This window comes from Scophthalmus maximus, chromosome 10 (genome assembly GCF_022379125.1).
Source record: "Scophthalmus maximus strain ysfricsl-2021 chromosome 10, ASM2237912v1, whole genome shotgun sequence".
NCBI classification, from domain to species: Eukaryota; Metazoa; Chordata; class Actinopteri; order Pleuronectiformes; family Scophthalmidae; genus Scophthalmus; species Scophthalmus maximus.
The window spans coordinates 5,628,942-5,642,829 of record NC_061524.1 but is presented as its reverse complement, the minus strand read 5'-3'; the positions used below and the strand labels follow the sequence as shown (position 1 = coordinate 5,642,829).

Genomic DNA, 13,888 nt, shown 5'->3' with positions numbered 1-13,888 from the left:
AGGTATTTTCTCCCACTACCACTCAACTGGCGCACAACAGGACAGTTCATTCCCAGATTGACGTGTTTCCCGGCATCATTTTTTCCAGTCCTGGTTTGTCATTAAATTTAAACAATATTGACTGTGGAAGCTGTTTAGCACATTTGTGAAGCTGTGCTTCGGCTTTCTGAGAAGTCTGATTGATTTAATGATGTTATTATCATAACATGGTCATGTATGACCTTATCTGTCCATTTAATGAACAGCTGTTCAGACTGGCATTAGTACAGTGCAGGGTGCTGTGGAGGTGATGTTCAGGGATGTAGTCTGACCGACGCAAAAATATTTGTTCCATCATCAATCTGAATTCATCATGACAAAGGGGAAAAAATGCATTTTAAATAGATTAGCAAATTGAATTAATCAGAATGAGGCTTCAAAATGGCAGTTGACAAACCAATGGGTGACATCACCGCAGAGCTCAGAGATGCGACTGTGTCGAGGCACAGAGCCGGGAGATGACTACAAACTTTCAACTGCTGCATTGAAGGTTTTCAAGAGCCACAGTGGCCTCAAAAATTCTTAAAAGAAGAAGTTTAACCAGGACTGTAGAGCTGGCTGCCCGGCCTAACTGAGCAATCAGTGGATGGGGGGCTTGGTAACGGAGGTGACCAAGAACCTGATGGTCTGAGCCCCAGAGATCCCGTGTGGAGATGGTTCAAAATTGACGGGGACCAAACGTGTCTTGAACGCAGCTGTATTAGAACACAGTGCAGGTGACCGCAGACAGCAGGAGGTCACAGAACGTTTGGTGTAACAGACCAACACTGTGCAGAGTAAACCGGCCGTGTGTGGCAGCAAGGTTAAGAAAGACAACCTCCTGTCACCGCTGACTGTCTCCGTCATCACTCATTTTAAATGCCGATGAAGCCGGTGATACAGAACAGCTGTTGCCAATAACCTGAATGCGTGTTGGAATTTGCGAGATGGAATCATAAAATAATGATTTGGTTAGCCGGCTGTCTGTCTCGTCTCAACCCTTCGCCTTAGACTTCGGCTGTGACGCACTTTTGTCGTTTTACCAACTAAAAAGAAGACGACATAGAGGAGAGTGATCACTTTTGAATGTTGTTCGCGTGTGTTGCTCTTTGGGGAAGAGGTCTCAATTGTGGATGTGACTTGGTTATAAGGTCAGATGGCTTGAACTGAAGAGGAACTAGAATGGCAACAGTCCCCTTCAATTGATAAAAATGATAAAAGGCATCTGCTCTCACTTTCCAAAACACAGGACGATGCATTGAAAGAAAATATATTTAGTTTACAATTAGATTTGACAAAAACAGCAGCATATATCATCCCGTTTGAGACGAAACCAGCTAATATTCAGATCCCTGTTTTTTTAATGACTAAAATGATTAATCATCAAAGTAGTGGTCAGTCAACGAATCAATGCGGCTCTAGTCACACAGCCACCGCCCGTGGTGTAACCTGAGGAGTGCGAGGCCCGATGGCATTTGTTTGCTTATTAGTAGATGATGCGACATCATAACTGGAATCCATATTGTTACCTTCATCGGATATAAATATATAAAGAAAATCATTATTAAAGCTTTGATGCTCATTTTGAAAAAAAGTAGAAGAAAAGAAACCCAATTGTTGCATTGAGCCCACGGACTGATGACGACGACTGTTTGCTCGTGTGTGAAGCACAAAGTTAGACGTTAGTTTCGTTCTGTCGGGCTTCTACTCCGAGAGACGTGCGCTCACTCTCCCCGTGGTTCCTTCTTTGAAATTGTTTCCTGGGGCCACGAAGCACTGAGGAAATGCTTTTAATCCTGGAAACTATTGTTTACTTTAATTAGAATAATAGTCTGTGATTAATCGGTTTAGAGAATATCTGGGGCCTCAGTATGTGAATTTAATCCCTCCTCCCCGTCCCCTTCTCCATGAAACAAAGCTAGTTTCCTTTTTCTTTTCTTTTTTTATGGCTGGAACCAAGCAGCAGGTCTGTTATCAGAGGACATTAAAGAACCGTTGGCTTTTTTTTTTTCTCCCCCCCATCTCATCTCTTGAGCCTGAGTTTACTGTTTAAAGGCAGAGGGTGTGTTTATTAGGTTGCAGTCTGTTGTGTGATGGTTAACAGTGTGTGAAGGGTGAACAGTATGTGCAGGCTTCAAAATAGCCCGATCCGTATTAGCGCGGAGCAGTTGGCCACACCGTCGTTTTACGAGGGGATGCGAGGAGGCTGCTGTGAAACGCATACAGATCAGATTTTCTTTTCCTCCATGCTACGCAGCTCTGGGGGAGGCGACGCCATGAATTTTTACTTTTGGTTTTTATATTTCTGTAATGGGAACAACACTCGCAAATTTATTGTTTCTTTGATTTAGCTGTCACATTGGGGTTTTTTTGGGCAGCGTTCAAGGGATCGTTTAATTCCCGTGATTGGGACAAACTGTTGAATGTCCTCTGTATGCGTGTTGATGCTGTTTGAAGGTTCTGAAAGTTTGTCCTCTGAGACTCTGCGCTTGTTGAATCAAGGTTGAAGAAAAAAAAACAACATCCTTAAACGGATGGATGTTTGGCACAGAGCTTCACATTTTAATATACATATTTCAAGTTTACTAGACTGACACTTTCCTTTTTCCTGTTGTTGTCTCACAAAAAACCAACCAGTGTGTGTGAGTACGTCTCTCAGGAGCGTCTGATTTCTCCTCCCTGCCTGTGGAACTCCGCTCCAGGTCAGTTGGTTCAAGTCCGCTCCCACTGACGGCGTAAATCTTTCAAATAAGGCTCACGGCCACAGAGTTTTATTTTGAAAATAAGTAATTTCCTGTAACAGCCAGCCCTTTTTCAGTTTTCAGCAAAAATACTCAGGCGTGACTCGTATATTTGCTGAGAACTCGTTTCAGTGGAGGAATAATATCCAATTTTTAGCAGATTGCCCCGTAGCATCACTCACTACATTTACCTGCACAATATTTTTATTTTTTCCTCCCTAATTCTGAAAAACATAGTATTCCAATTATAATGAATATACAAATATACTCGAACGCAAAACGTTCCACAATATACGTCCCACAGCTTGGTAGGTCTTGTGAAAGGCCTTTTGAAAGCTGCCTGTCGCGTTTGTCCTAAATTCAGTTTAAGTGCACGTTTCCAGCTCTAAGGTCTTATTGTTTGTCCAGTTTGTCGTGGAAAGCTCCACATTCTGCTTTTTCCTCTTGGGACTGTCGCCACGACGCTTGTCAGCGATCATGCAAAAAAACCGTTTGTGTGTCGTACACCCTGACATCGGCCTGACAGGCATACAGCCAGAAGGGACCACTCACCATGTTAGTCTGCTATTTTGTGTCATTTATCATAGAATTCAAATCAATAACTTTACCTCAAATTTTTTTTGTATTTTTGAGCTCCTCTTTCCTCTTTTATGAATTGTCTTGGGCTGGACGTTCCCCATCACTGCTTTAAGAGGTTTCATAATTTCAAAAATGTGTGTTTTTCAGTAGCCTCTTTTTACACAGTCCTTTCAAGGTGGGGCCGCTCTGTATGAAGTATACGAACACGAAATGGGGGGTCATTGTTCCACCGGTCACAGACCCGAATCGACATCTGTATACAGGGCAGAGCTGGCATGGAGGGACAGGACGCTGACGGCGTTGCGTTACACATCACGTCTGATTCCAGAAGGCCAGCATGCTTTTTTTTAAATCACACACTGGGGCGGCATCAAGCTGGCTCTGTTTTGCTCTGTGTACAAGGGTATTTTCCCTCCACTTTAACTGCTCACACAGTCGCCACGCAGTCATTTCCCTGCAGTGTGAAATCACTGGTGCTAAAGGTGACACAGATGTGTTGCATGTAAATCCCTCGCTCCCCTTCCGTGTTCACTCTAGGCAACTGTCAGCCTCGGTGTCGCTTCATTAATGTTGAATGTGGATGAAAGTGTATGATTTCTAATCATGAATTATACACCTCCCCGCCGCTGCTTTTTCTCCCGCCGGTCTCGCCGGCGAGGATTATCTCCGGCTCCGTGACGGAGGTCTTCGTTCGGGCCAAATTAATAATCGGATCAAATGGAAAGAAAGAGACTGAGCCACGCAGCTCAGTGAAGGAGACAAAGCTTTCATCTTCCGTCGCCATCGCCCCTGTGCTCTTGTGTGCCTTTTTTTTTTTAACGTGTCACCTCAAGGCCTCAGTTCTTTGTGTTTGCAACTGTGAGTGTGAGAGTGTTCTCGGTTCACATGGATGGTGCTTAAGGGAGCACTTGGATGCCTGCTCCTTCTCTAAATCCATGTTATTAATGTTGAATGTCCACGCTCCTCTCAGAGCTGAAACCTGCTTGATTAATGGGTTTGATTGAATCTATGCAGATTGTAACAGTTGTTATTTTTTTACTATTTTATTATTATTTTTGATATAGTGAAAAATTCCACTTGAGTCTCATGCAACTATGGTGATGTTTGATGGTTAATATGTTTGTTCTCCTTATGGAGGCTTCTTGCAAATACTGAATTAAGGGCCTGAATGTTTTGGTAAATGAGAGATTTCAGTTTGTGACGAAAACTGCAAAACTCTCTAAAAACATGTTTTCATGTTGAGACGGATGGGCAAAAATGACAATTTTATCCATTTAGATTAAATGTACAGCACAGTAATCCAAAAATTCCCTAAACTAAAATATGAAGACTAGATAGGATCTGAAATCGGCGAGTCGTGGCCTTTTGTTGAACAGAATAAAAAATTTGGGTAAGATTTTTTTTTTAGTTGGTAGTTAAATGATTTATTGTTGTTGAGTTTGGTTTCATATAAACTCTTTTGGTTTTTATATTAAATAGTTTTTTTCCGTTCTGAAAAAAGGCACAGAATCTGTTCTTGAATGAATCATGTTTGGAAACCAAGTGACTGACCAACCAACCAACCCAACAGGACCACAACATTTGACTTCATACACACTGTCAAGTACCATTTCATCAGCGCTTACAGATTGTAAAGTTAGAGAAACAATCTTTCGGGGGGGGGGGCCAGGAGGCAGTTATGAATTAGGTACATAAGAGGTTATGTTGAGGCACACCAAGCAGTGTGTTTGCATGATTGAAGCATAGTCTATTACACACATTTGTGGTTTTTCCTGCCAAGGAAATGGTGTTGAGTGATAAACTCAAATTCAGAAACACATAAGCATGTCCATGTTTCTGTACGGTGACAATTCCAAGGGCTAAAAAGCTGAAGATGATAAAGCAGGGGTAATGTGATAGTGGCTGCTTCATACTGATTACCATAAATATCTCGCCTGGTTAACTGGGGAAACAAGCATGTTGACCATCTGCTCTTGTTGCTCTGTTTTCATGTCAGAAAAAAAAATACACTGGATTGTATCTGTCCTCTTTCACAGTGCTGAAATGCCTGCCTCTGCTGTCGGAACAGAGAAACCTTGTTATCCAGTTCCACCTGGAGTGTGTCTACATGAATCTGACCTACTACGAGTACCAGCCAGCCAAGGAACACATCCAGAAGGCGCAGGAGCTCTCAGGCCTGGACATCAACACGACTGGTATGTAAAGTACAGCAGCACCTACTCCTGGACAATGTAAGGGGCGGGGAGGCTGTCATACTTGGTCCTGATCCCCTAAGACACATATTGATCAAGCCTCGGTGATACCTGAATTGAAGGTAACAGCTGATTGCATTTGGTGACTCAAGGTGCCCTTGGCAAACGGACCCGTTTCCAGCACAAGAACTTGGCTCAGCTCATCCTTGAGGTCCACAGAAAGCAGGACCGGCCCGACCAATTGGTGGATGAGGCCACTCCCACTCCCACACCTGAGGCCAGCCTACCTAAGGTACGAGCTTCTGTCGTCTTCTTTCCGAACCTGATCACTCTTTGAACCTTGACCGACTGTTAAGTTCTTCCTCTTGCAAGAGGAAGAATATGTTATAGTATGTTTTTTCATTCAAAAGTTAAACATTATAAGTGACAAATCAAAACTATAACGATTGAGCCAACAATTAATCTCAACTTGGACTTTGTATGTATGAAGTTCTCCACATTCGGTAAGGAAAGATGATCTTGCCCCGATTCAGTTGTTTGGGATGTCGTCCTTCTCTGCTGTTGAGATTCTTTAACTGGGGCAAATACTTTGTTATAACCAGCATCAACAGCAGAGGGAGACGTCTGCCTCTGGACCTTTAATACAGTCTGAAGCCTGTTGCTTCTAATGGAATCCCCAATGCACTACACTTAACTTTATCTCCACGTCCTCTTGTTTTAAAACTGCAGATTGCCATGGATTCATGATGTTGAGGTGAAGTTATTGAGGTTCAGCAACCGATCTTGTCTTTTTTATTTTGTTTATAACAGATTGTAGAAGCATCCACACGTACAGAATTAATTGACATTTATCTAAAGAAACTGATAGTAGAACAACTTTGCCATTCTTGGATGCATTCTTTATCTTTTCACATCCTATTGAGTAAAGCCAAGTGTGTCATACTGTCAATGTAATGTTTAAAACCCATTTTAAAGCAGAAAAAAAATTAAGATATTCTAATTTTGTACCTTAGATTTTAATAAATTATTAAAAAAGCTGAATACATGAATCGATTTAGGTGCTTGAACATCCACAACAAAATGACTCATTGCCGGAATGAGATTATTGCGCTCACCGAAAATGTTATACCTACAATTCTCAGAATCCGAGCAAAAATTTACGATGGAGCTGCACAGCCCAGATATGAAATTAAAACACAAGTTATGCATACACAAAATGTTCATAGCCATACAGATGTATACGAGTGATGTGCGGATCATGGTTTTTTACTAACCACAACCCCTCTGCCCATTATGAGAGCCAACCTGCTCTGCCAGACCTCCAAAAATATTCCTTAATTTACAACCCAAACCTGACCTGGACCGCTGCCCCCATAAATTCTCACTCCTCAAACCTTGTGGTAACACTCAGCAACGATGGGCTTCTCTGCGCAGTGGACTGAGGGAAATGAAGCTAACTTATGCCTACACAGCAGCAGAAGCGATAAAAACATATCAAGGAGCTTCCAGCTTGAAATTTTCACTGCTCGAGTTACTGTAAGGGGAACTGGGGAAGTCAACACAAAATCTGGAAGACTGAGAAAACTTTTGGGGAAAAAACTGCACGTCTGTTGAGGAGACATTACATTACAACCTGCAGGCAGGTTTAAGTGGCACCGAATGGTGGTTGCACCTTCTAGTGTGCAACGTTGATGAGACGGAGTCATCTGAAAGAAACCTCACCTGCAACCTCATCACAAAAGTCAACCTCTGTGTGCAAAACAACATGTGAATAAGCCAGGAAATAATTCCTGTCGACAGATGAAATTAACACTGAGCTCTTTGGCCAGAGTCAAGAAAAAAAAGGAGCAGTATTTAATGAAAAGAACACCCAACTTTTAGGCAGGGGGGTGGACATATTCTGTGGGTAAAACAATCTAAATCAAGAATCTAAAGACTCAACAGGATTTTTAAAAATAAGCTTTCCAAGATGTGATATCTGTCAAAGGAGGCTTATTAAGTACTACTTTTTTTTAAGTCCATGAAATAAAAATCAACAGCAGCTGCTACCCTCATTTTTCTCAACTAGGAATTTCAATGGCCAGAAACAAAACTTCCAAAATACTTTCAAAGCAAAACTTACTATATACAATTACCTTGCATTGGAATGATGAAGACATTTGAGAAAAGATGAATTAGTGAAGAGTTGCGTATTTACATCTAGATTTGTTGAAAGAACTTGGGATATACCTTTGTAGTTTTAGTTGAGCTAAAATGAAAGGTACAGATAGTCATTAAGTAGATAACATGTACTATTTGGTTGCGTAACCCTTGTATGTAATAACTGCTTCAAGCATGTGACCCACTGTCATCAACAAACCGTTGCATTTTTCATTTGTAATGCTTTTTCAAACGGCCTTTTTCACTTGACACCACCTTTGCTCTGCTTCACAGAGCAGCTTGAATGTTCTGTATCATGAACAGATCCTTTGGCCACACTTTAGTAGAAGTTAGTCTTGGTCTCTTCAGTCCATAAAACTTTGTTCCAGAGCTTCTTTGCGGCTTGTCTCTTTGCTTTGCAAATTCCAATCTGGCCTTTTGATTCTTAATAATGATGAGTGGTTTGCATTTTGTGGTCTGGCCTATATATATTTTTGCTCTCGGAATCTTCTTCTTCGAAACAGTGTATCCTTTACCCTCTGGAGATTAGAGATGCTGTTGTTGTCCTTCGCCGACCTGTTCGATGTCTCTTGCCTCGTAAACCAGTTTTTCTGGCTTTCTCAGGACATTCCAAATTGTATTGGCCGATATTTTCACAATGGCTCTTTCCCCTCTATTCTCTGTTTTAATGTCTTGCATTTCTTTCAAAGCGAGCTCTCTGGTCTTGATGTTGGTTTATAATTTTTAACAGTATTAAAAGTATTCACAGATGAAAATCAAAACTATAACCAAGAGTTTACACTCTGGGCTATTCTACATTTTGACAGTTAATCTAAAAGGTGACCGAAAGACTTGTCAGACACATTTTCCAATATTTTTTGCTCATTCGAAAAATAGATGAGTTCAAACAAAAACTGCTATGTCCTAAGTTGCTGAACACATCTATATGTAAATTCCAGGAAAATCTGAAATTCTGAACTCGTGTCAATTTGATCCCAAACCCAAATTTGTCTTCAGTGTCCAACAAAATCAAAGGAATTGGCCTTGCCATTCCATTATTGTTTGAAGGGACTGTAAAAAAAAATAAAAAATACTTAGGCCTATTCAGTTTGTTATTGACTAACAAAGTGAGGGCCGTTTCAGCTGAAGATGTAAAGTGAAAATGTGCAAAGCTTAACAAAGGAAAAATATGGCAGGAACACCTGTATAGAAGAGGTAAAATGAGACTGGAGAAGAGGCTTAAAGAAGAAAATCTTAAAGGACAGAAAGGAAAAACTGAAGAGGAGACAAAAGTAAAAAGAAGAGCAACTGTAAAAGAAGGAAGTGCAAGAATGAAGAGAGTTTAAGTGCCAACAGGACTCAGGAATAAAGGGCAGTCAGCTCTTTATCAGCCAGCAGGTCGAGTGGTACATTATCGGCGGAGAACCGACCTTTCATGCCTGAATGCATACTCGCCTCCAATGAGCATCCACTCCTTTTTTTTAAGGAAAGGGGAAAGGATTGATATGATATGGAACTCTCCTCACTCCATATGATTATACATCAAAGTCACACAGATTACTAGGTGGCAGTGTGGTCGTAGGGCGCTGCATTAAATTTTGCATTCCATAACTTCATCCTGCATCCCCTAGTAATATTAACTGGATAACTGCCACTTGGACAGATGATTCATGTTAATTCAGATGTGCTCTATCAGGGAGGAAAACCAGTATGGCTGTGAAATTTATTGAGTTGCCTTGCATGTGGTCATTAAAAAAGACTTAACTTGTGAGCCCTGCAGAAATCCTGATAACAGCCAGCATAGCCACCAAGCAGTGCTACTCTAAGAAAACCTTATCTGACGGAAATAACCTAGACGGTAACCACTGGAACATACCCCCACCAAGGCTGTAAAGGTTGAATAATGGCCAATAATATTAGGGCTTTGTCCCAGAATAGTTTTGAAAAAAATTAAGTGGATCATAATCATGGTCAGTTTCATAGCTATTTGAATTTATCACATGGCTAAGGCACTATCCGTGGATGAAATGCAGTTAAATGTTGCAGGATCATGCAGTCAGCTGTTTTAATGTCCCGGTAGGTCTAGGCGTACGTTGAATTCCAGTTTCAGGAAATGGGGGAGGGATTGAACATTTTGGATCTACCTGGAGATACACTGGAGGACAGATCACATACTTAAGCTTATCACCTTGGTTAGTCACAAGTGATAACATTGACTGTATATACTGTATGTGTTATACATAGAATATTAAGGATATTCCAAATTAAAAACAGTCAGAAAAGACAAAACATCACCTTCATCGTAATGACAGAGGAACATTTGACCTACCACTTGATGCTAATGAAATCAAACACCATAGGTCCATCTTTTGGATATTTCTGAAATTGGCTGTAAAGTTGGAGAAGTGAGCTGGTGACCATAAGGTCATCAATTCAGTCCTCGGATCCACATCATTAAGTCTGGATGGGGGCAAATTGAAAAACAACAACAACAACATCGGTGCTTACCCTTCCCTCATCAACACCACTGCGTTGCCCTTGAGTAAGACCCTTAACCCCCACTGCTCCAGTGTGGTTGTACTGGGCAGCGTCCAGGCTGACGGTGAGTAATAAAGGTCAAAGAGTGTTGCCATGCAGCTCTGTCTCGTGGCTGTGGCCCGGCGCCAGTTCTTTGTTCTGTGCTCAGACCACTAATGTCCTCATTACTGGAGAAGGGGGGAGTAAATGGTCTCAATCAAGGCTGCCATTTACCAGAGCACACTGGCTTCCTATCTAGAAGGGATAGAAGGAAAGCAGAGAGGGACGAAGAGGGGAACTCTTCATCACTAGCCAATCAAAACTACTGCCAGCAGGGAAATTGGGCCATTTCTGTCGCTGTGGGTTCTGACTAAACTTGGAATTCTTGTGTTATTCTAATGAAAGCAAGTCGGATCCAAATTTCTAGTGCTGGTGCCAAACCAAATTGTCACAACGTAGGGTTTGGATTGAGTTTGCCCTCTTTGCATCTCCACGTTTGCCAGGATAATACCAGAGGAATGCACTTGACTGCCGTTGACTGAGTGCCACGCATTGTTCAGTCCAGAAGCTCTGAATGCCTCATATTTGAAGCCTCGTGTTTGGGCAAGCAGTTTGATCCATGGCTCCTCCTGTCCACATGTCTTTGTTCGATTGGTGCAAGACACTGAACGCCTCTCCCCCTGATGAGTCGGTGTACATGGGTAAATGTGAGATATTATACAGCATCTAAGCACTTCTGTCAGGTGGAGGGTGTTGTATAAATGTAGCCTATTTACAGTTTAACAAGGTCCTTACGCCCATTCATCTGTTGGTTGTTGGCTTCAAGGCAGTCTGACAGTCTGCTTCAGACATATCTCCTGATACCATGCAGCAGATGTACAGGTGTTAAAGTTGTGCTGTGCCTTTCATTCTGTGTCCTCACAATCTTAAACGTCTGACCTACTGTAACCTCATCCACCGAGGCAATCAGAGGAGATATCCTAGTACATACTGTAAAATCCATGGTTAAGACCAGACCTCAGTTTTTAGGGTGTAACCAGAAAATACACAGGAGGAACATTTTGGTCATTTATTTTGGGAATAAACCACAAAAGTGTTAAATTGGCTATAATTCTTGCTGTAAAAATGACACTCTCAGCTTCGCTGCTTGGACCCCCCAAAAATCCTAAGTTTTCTTGGTGGCAATTTCTCAAACCTGTGTAACGTTTCCATCCTTATGCTGTTTTTTTCACGTGCAGTGGTTTTACAGCTGCTGCAGGTATCTACACATCTGACTCCACATATGCCTCTGTGTTGACAGGACTACCTTCTGGGTGACGACACTGTGCTGGACAAGATCAGTTTAGTGGCACCAGACCAGTACGAGCTGCCAGACCTCAGCGCAGAGGAGCAGGCCGTCATCCTAGGCGTCTGGTAAGTCCACTACCCCGAGAGCGCAGCATTGTTTCTTCACCTTTTTGTTCTAGTGAGCTTGTTTAAGCTTGAAATGTATAAAAATACTTTGCTGTTTAGCAAAGTTTAAAACCACACTAGAATAAAATAAATAGTCTTTAAACTTGAAAGAAAGGAAAATTTGACATTTAGCATGATTATAATTGATATCAAATGATATGAAGATATTAAGCCATATCACCAAGACTTGAATAAGTACTGTATATTCAAATAATGAATACATTTACTTTGCATTAAGTCATGGTACTTAAAATATGGATGGTCATGTCATGTATAGACATTTGGTTTCACCTATTTTTTTGTAGCGCTGGTTTCATCCAGAAAAGGATGAATGTAAGACACTCAACCCAAAACCAGTTGGCTTCGCTGCGAGTCTGTGATTAATTCCTGTGCTGCTGGTGGAACTCAAACGGTCAAGTGAAGGTCAATGGAGGAGTCGGGGAGATTGCAAGGGGATGATGGATGAGTAGCAGGTCTGTCTAAATTAATGATAGATCAGCACACCTGCATGCGGCTCCAAGTCCACGGCAGAAATTAATATCTTGTGCCTTGCGAGTCTTCCAAAGAGCAGACAAAACCAGAATTGTGCAGAATTTTGAATAGCTAACAGACGGTCACTTGCCTTGGTACCAATCAATACCTTGTTGATCAATAGTGTCGGCTCATCTCAGTGTAGATGGAGCTGTGAGGAAAACTGTAGAAAAGACAGTTACACTGGTTCAAATGGTTCAAATTCTTCAGTCACACGGACCACTGACCAATGTGACTGTAAAGTGTACGATGTGGACGGAGTGCAATCTGTGACTTTGACAGTGTCAGCCAAAGTTTAAGTGGTCGGACCAGAGTGGACACTCAAGTGCTTCAAGTATTTTAATTGCCTCTTCATTGTTGGTGCTTCTTGTGTTAATGAGAGCCTGTCCAGTGATACGATTACCTTTTATTAAAATTTAGCTTGGGGCCCCTAGTCAGGAGGAACAGAGAATTGAGATTTCCACGGTCCTTTTTAACTCTGGGAGTGTGACCTTTGATTGTCTTCTCCCTCTGTGGATCGGCTGATCTCTTGACGTCGCTTACATTTACCCTTTAGGTGAAATACTTTAAAAGGTCATACTGTAACTAATCTATATTTGATATAAAATTAAATCAGTTTAGCTTTAGTCTCAATTCAAGGTCCACTTACTGGATTTTTCAGGAACATTCAACTGTACAAGAAGATTCTTACTGGATGAATCATGCTCAGTTATAGAACTAAATATGTTACTTTAAAGTTTTTCACTTGGGTTTACTTAGGAGTTGATCTGATCTCGGCTTAAACTTTACACTTTCAGTGTGTGATTCCACTGAAGGAGACCATGTGATACGACTGAAATCCCACAAATGAGTTTGTAATGGGAGCTTGAACTTAAGTTTCCAAGGAATTACTATGCTAAACAGATGAAAGTCCTAAAGGTGCTCTGAAAAATGGGGAGTTGGACCAACTGAGCGAGCTTCTGACGAAGACCGTAATATAATTGAAAGTTCTCGATAAAGGTAGTGTGGAACTTGTTGAAATGAACAGTTCGTCTCGGTGGCAGTTAACCTTGTGTTGAAGCAAAAAACGTAACCCCAATTTGCTCCAATTGCTGTAATATATTTAGGTTTATCATAAACATTGACTGTATTCCAAGCTTTAGGAAATAAATAAGTCTCCTTCAGCCCACTATTTCAATTACCTAACCTAAATTCCAAGCTTAGCAGAAGTAGAAGTGCACTTTTCTCGATTTGTGTCTGCTGATTTTAATGAAAGGTGAGTTACCTACTAGTTACATTGCTTTGTTTTACCCTATGGAAGTATTGTCTGTAATGATGGCTGTGCCTGCCCTGGATAAGCATGATTGTGCCAAGAGATACTCAGCAGACCCAGAGAATTCTTTTTGGTTTATCACCCTCACCAAACACACAGTTTCACACACTTTCTCAAATAGATTAAGGCATGAAGTAGCCTTTTCTTTTATCACAGACAGCCAGACTGATTTTAAACGCATAGTTTAGATTTGTCATATCTCTGTGGACAAACTTTATTCTGGCCTCTGTAAGGCTGAACCCTCCTGAATTCCTATCCGCAGCTGTAGGCCTGTTTGGCCTCTGTTCCTTGCTGACAAATTGTCTGGCTGGAGATTTGAATGTAAAGGGAATAAGTTGGAATAGAATTAAAGGATTTAGCCAACTTCTTGTATTATATTAACCTGGTAAGATCTTTAACACAAAGTA

At 41.4% G+C, this 13,888-nt stretch overlaps 1 protein-coding gene across 4 annotated transcripts in view; it reads left to right on the top strand.

The window, feature by feature from the left end:
• The window catches only part of ttc27 (tetratricopeptide repeat domain 27), a 53,034-nt gene that overhangs the window by 6,966 nt on the left and 32,180 nt on the right, over positions 1–13,888 (top strand). For all 4 annotated transcript variants that reach the window (XR_007031599.1, XM_047335160.1, XM_035606428.2 and 1 more), the window contains exons 6-8: positions 5,375–5,533; positions 5,683–5,822; positions 11,487–11,599. Coding sequence is in view for 3 of the 4 variants with exons in the window: in XM_047335160.1 (XP_047191116.1) it covers positions 5,375–5,533; positions 5,683–5,822; positions 11,487–11,599 (412 nt within the window). In the remaining variant the exon portion in view is untranslated. The remainder of the gene's footprint in view (positions 1–5,374; positions 5,534–5,682; positions 5,823–11,486; positions 11,600–13,888) is intronic.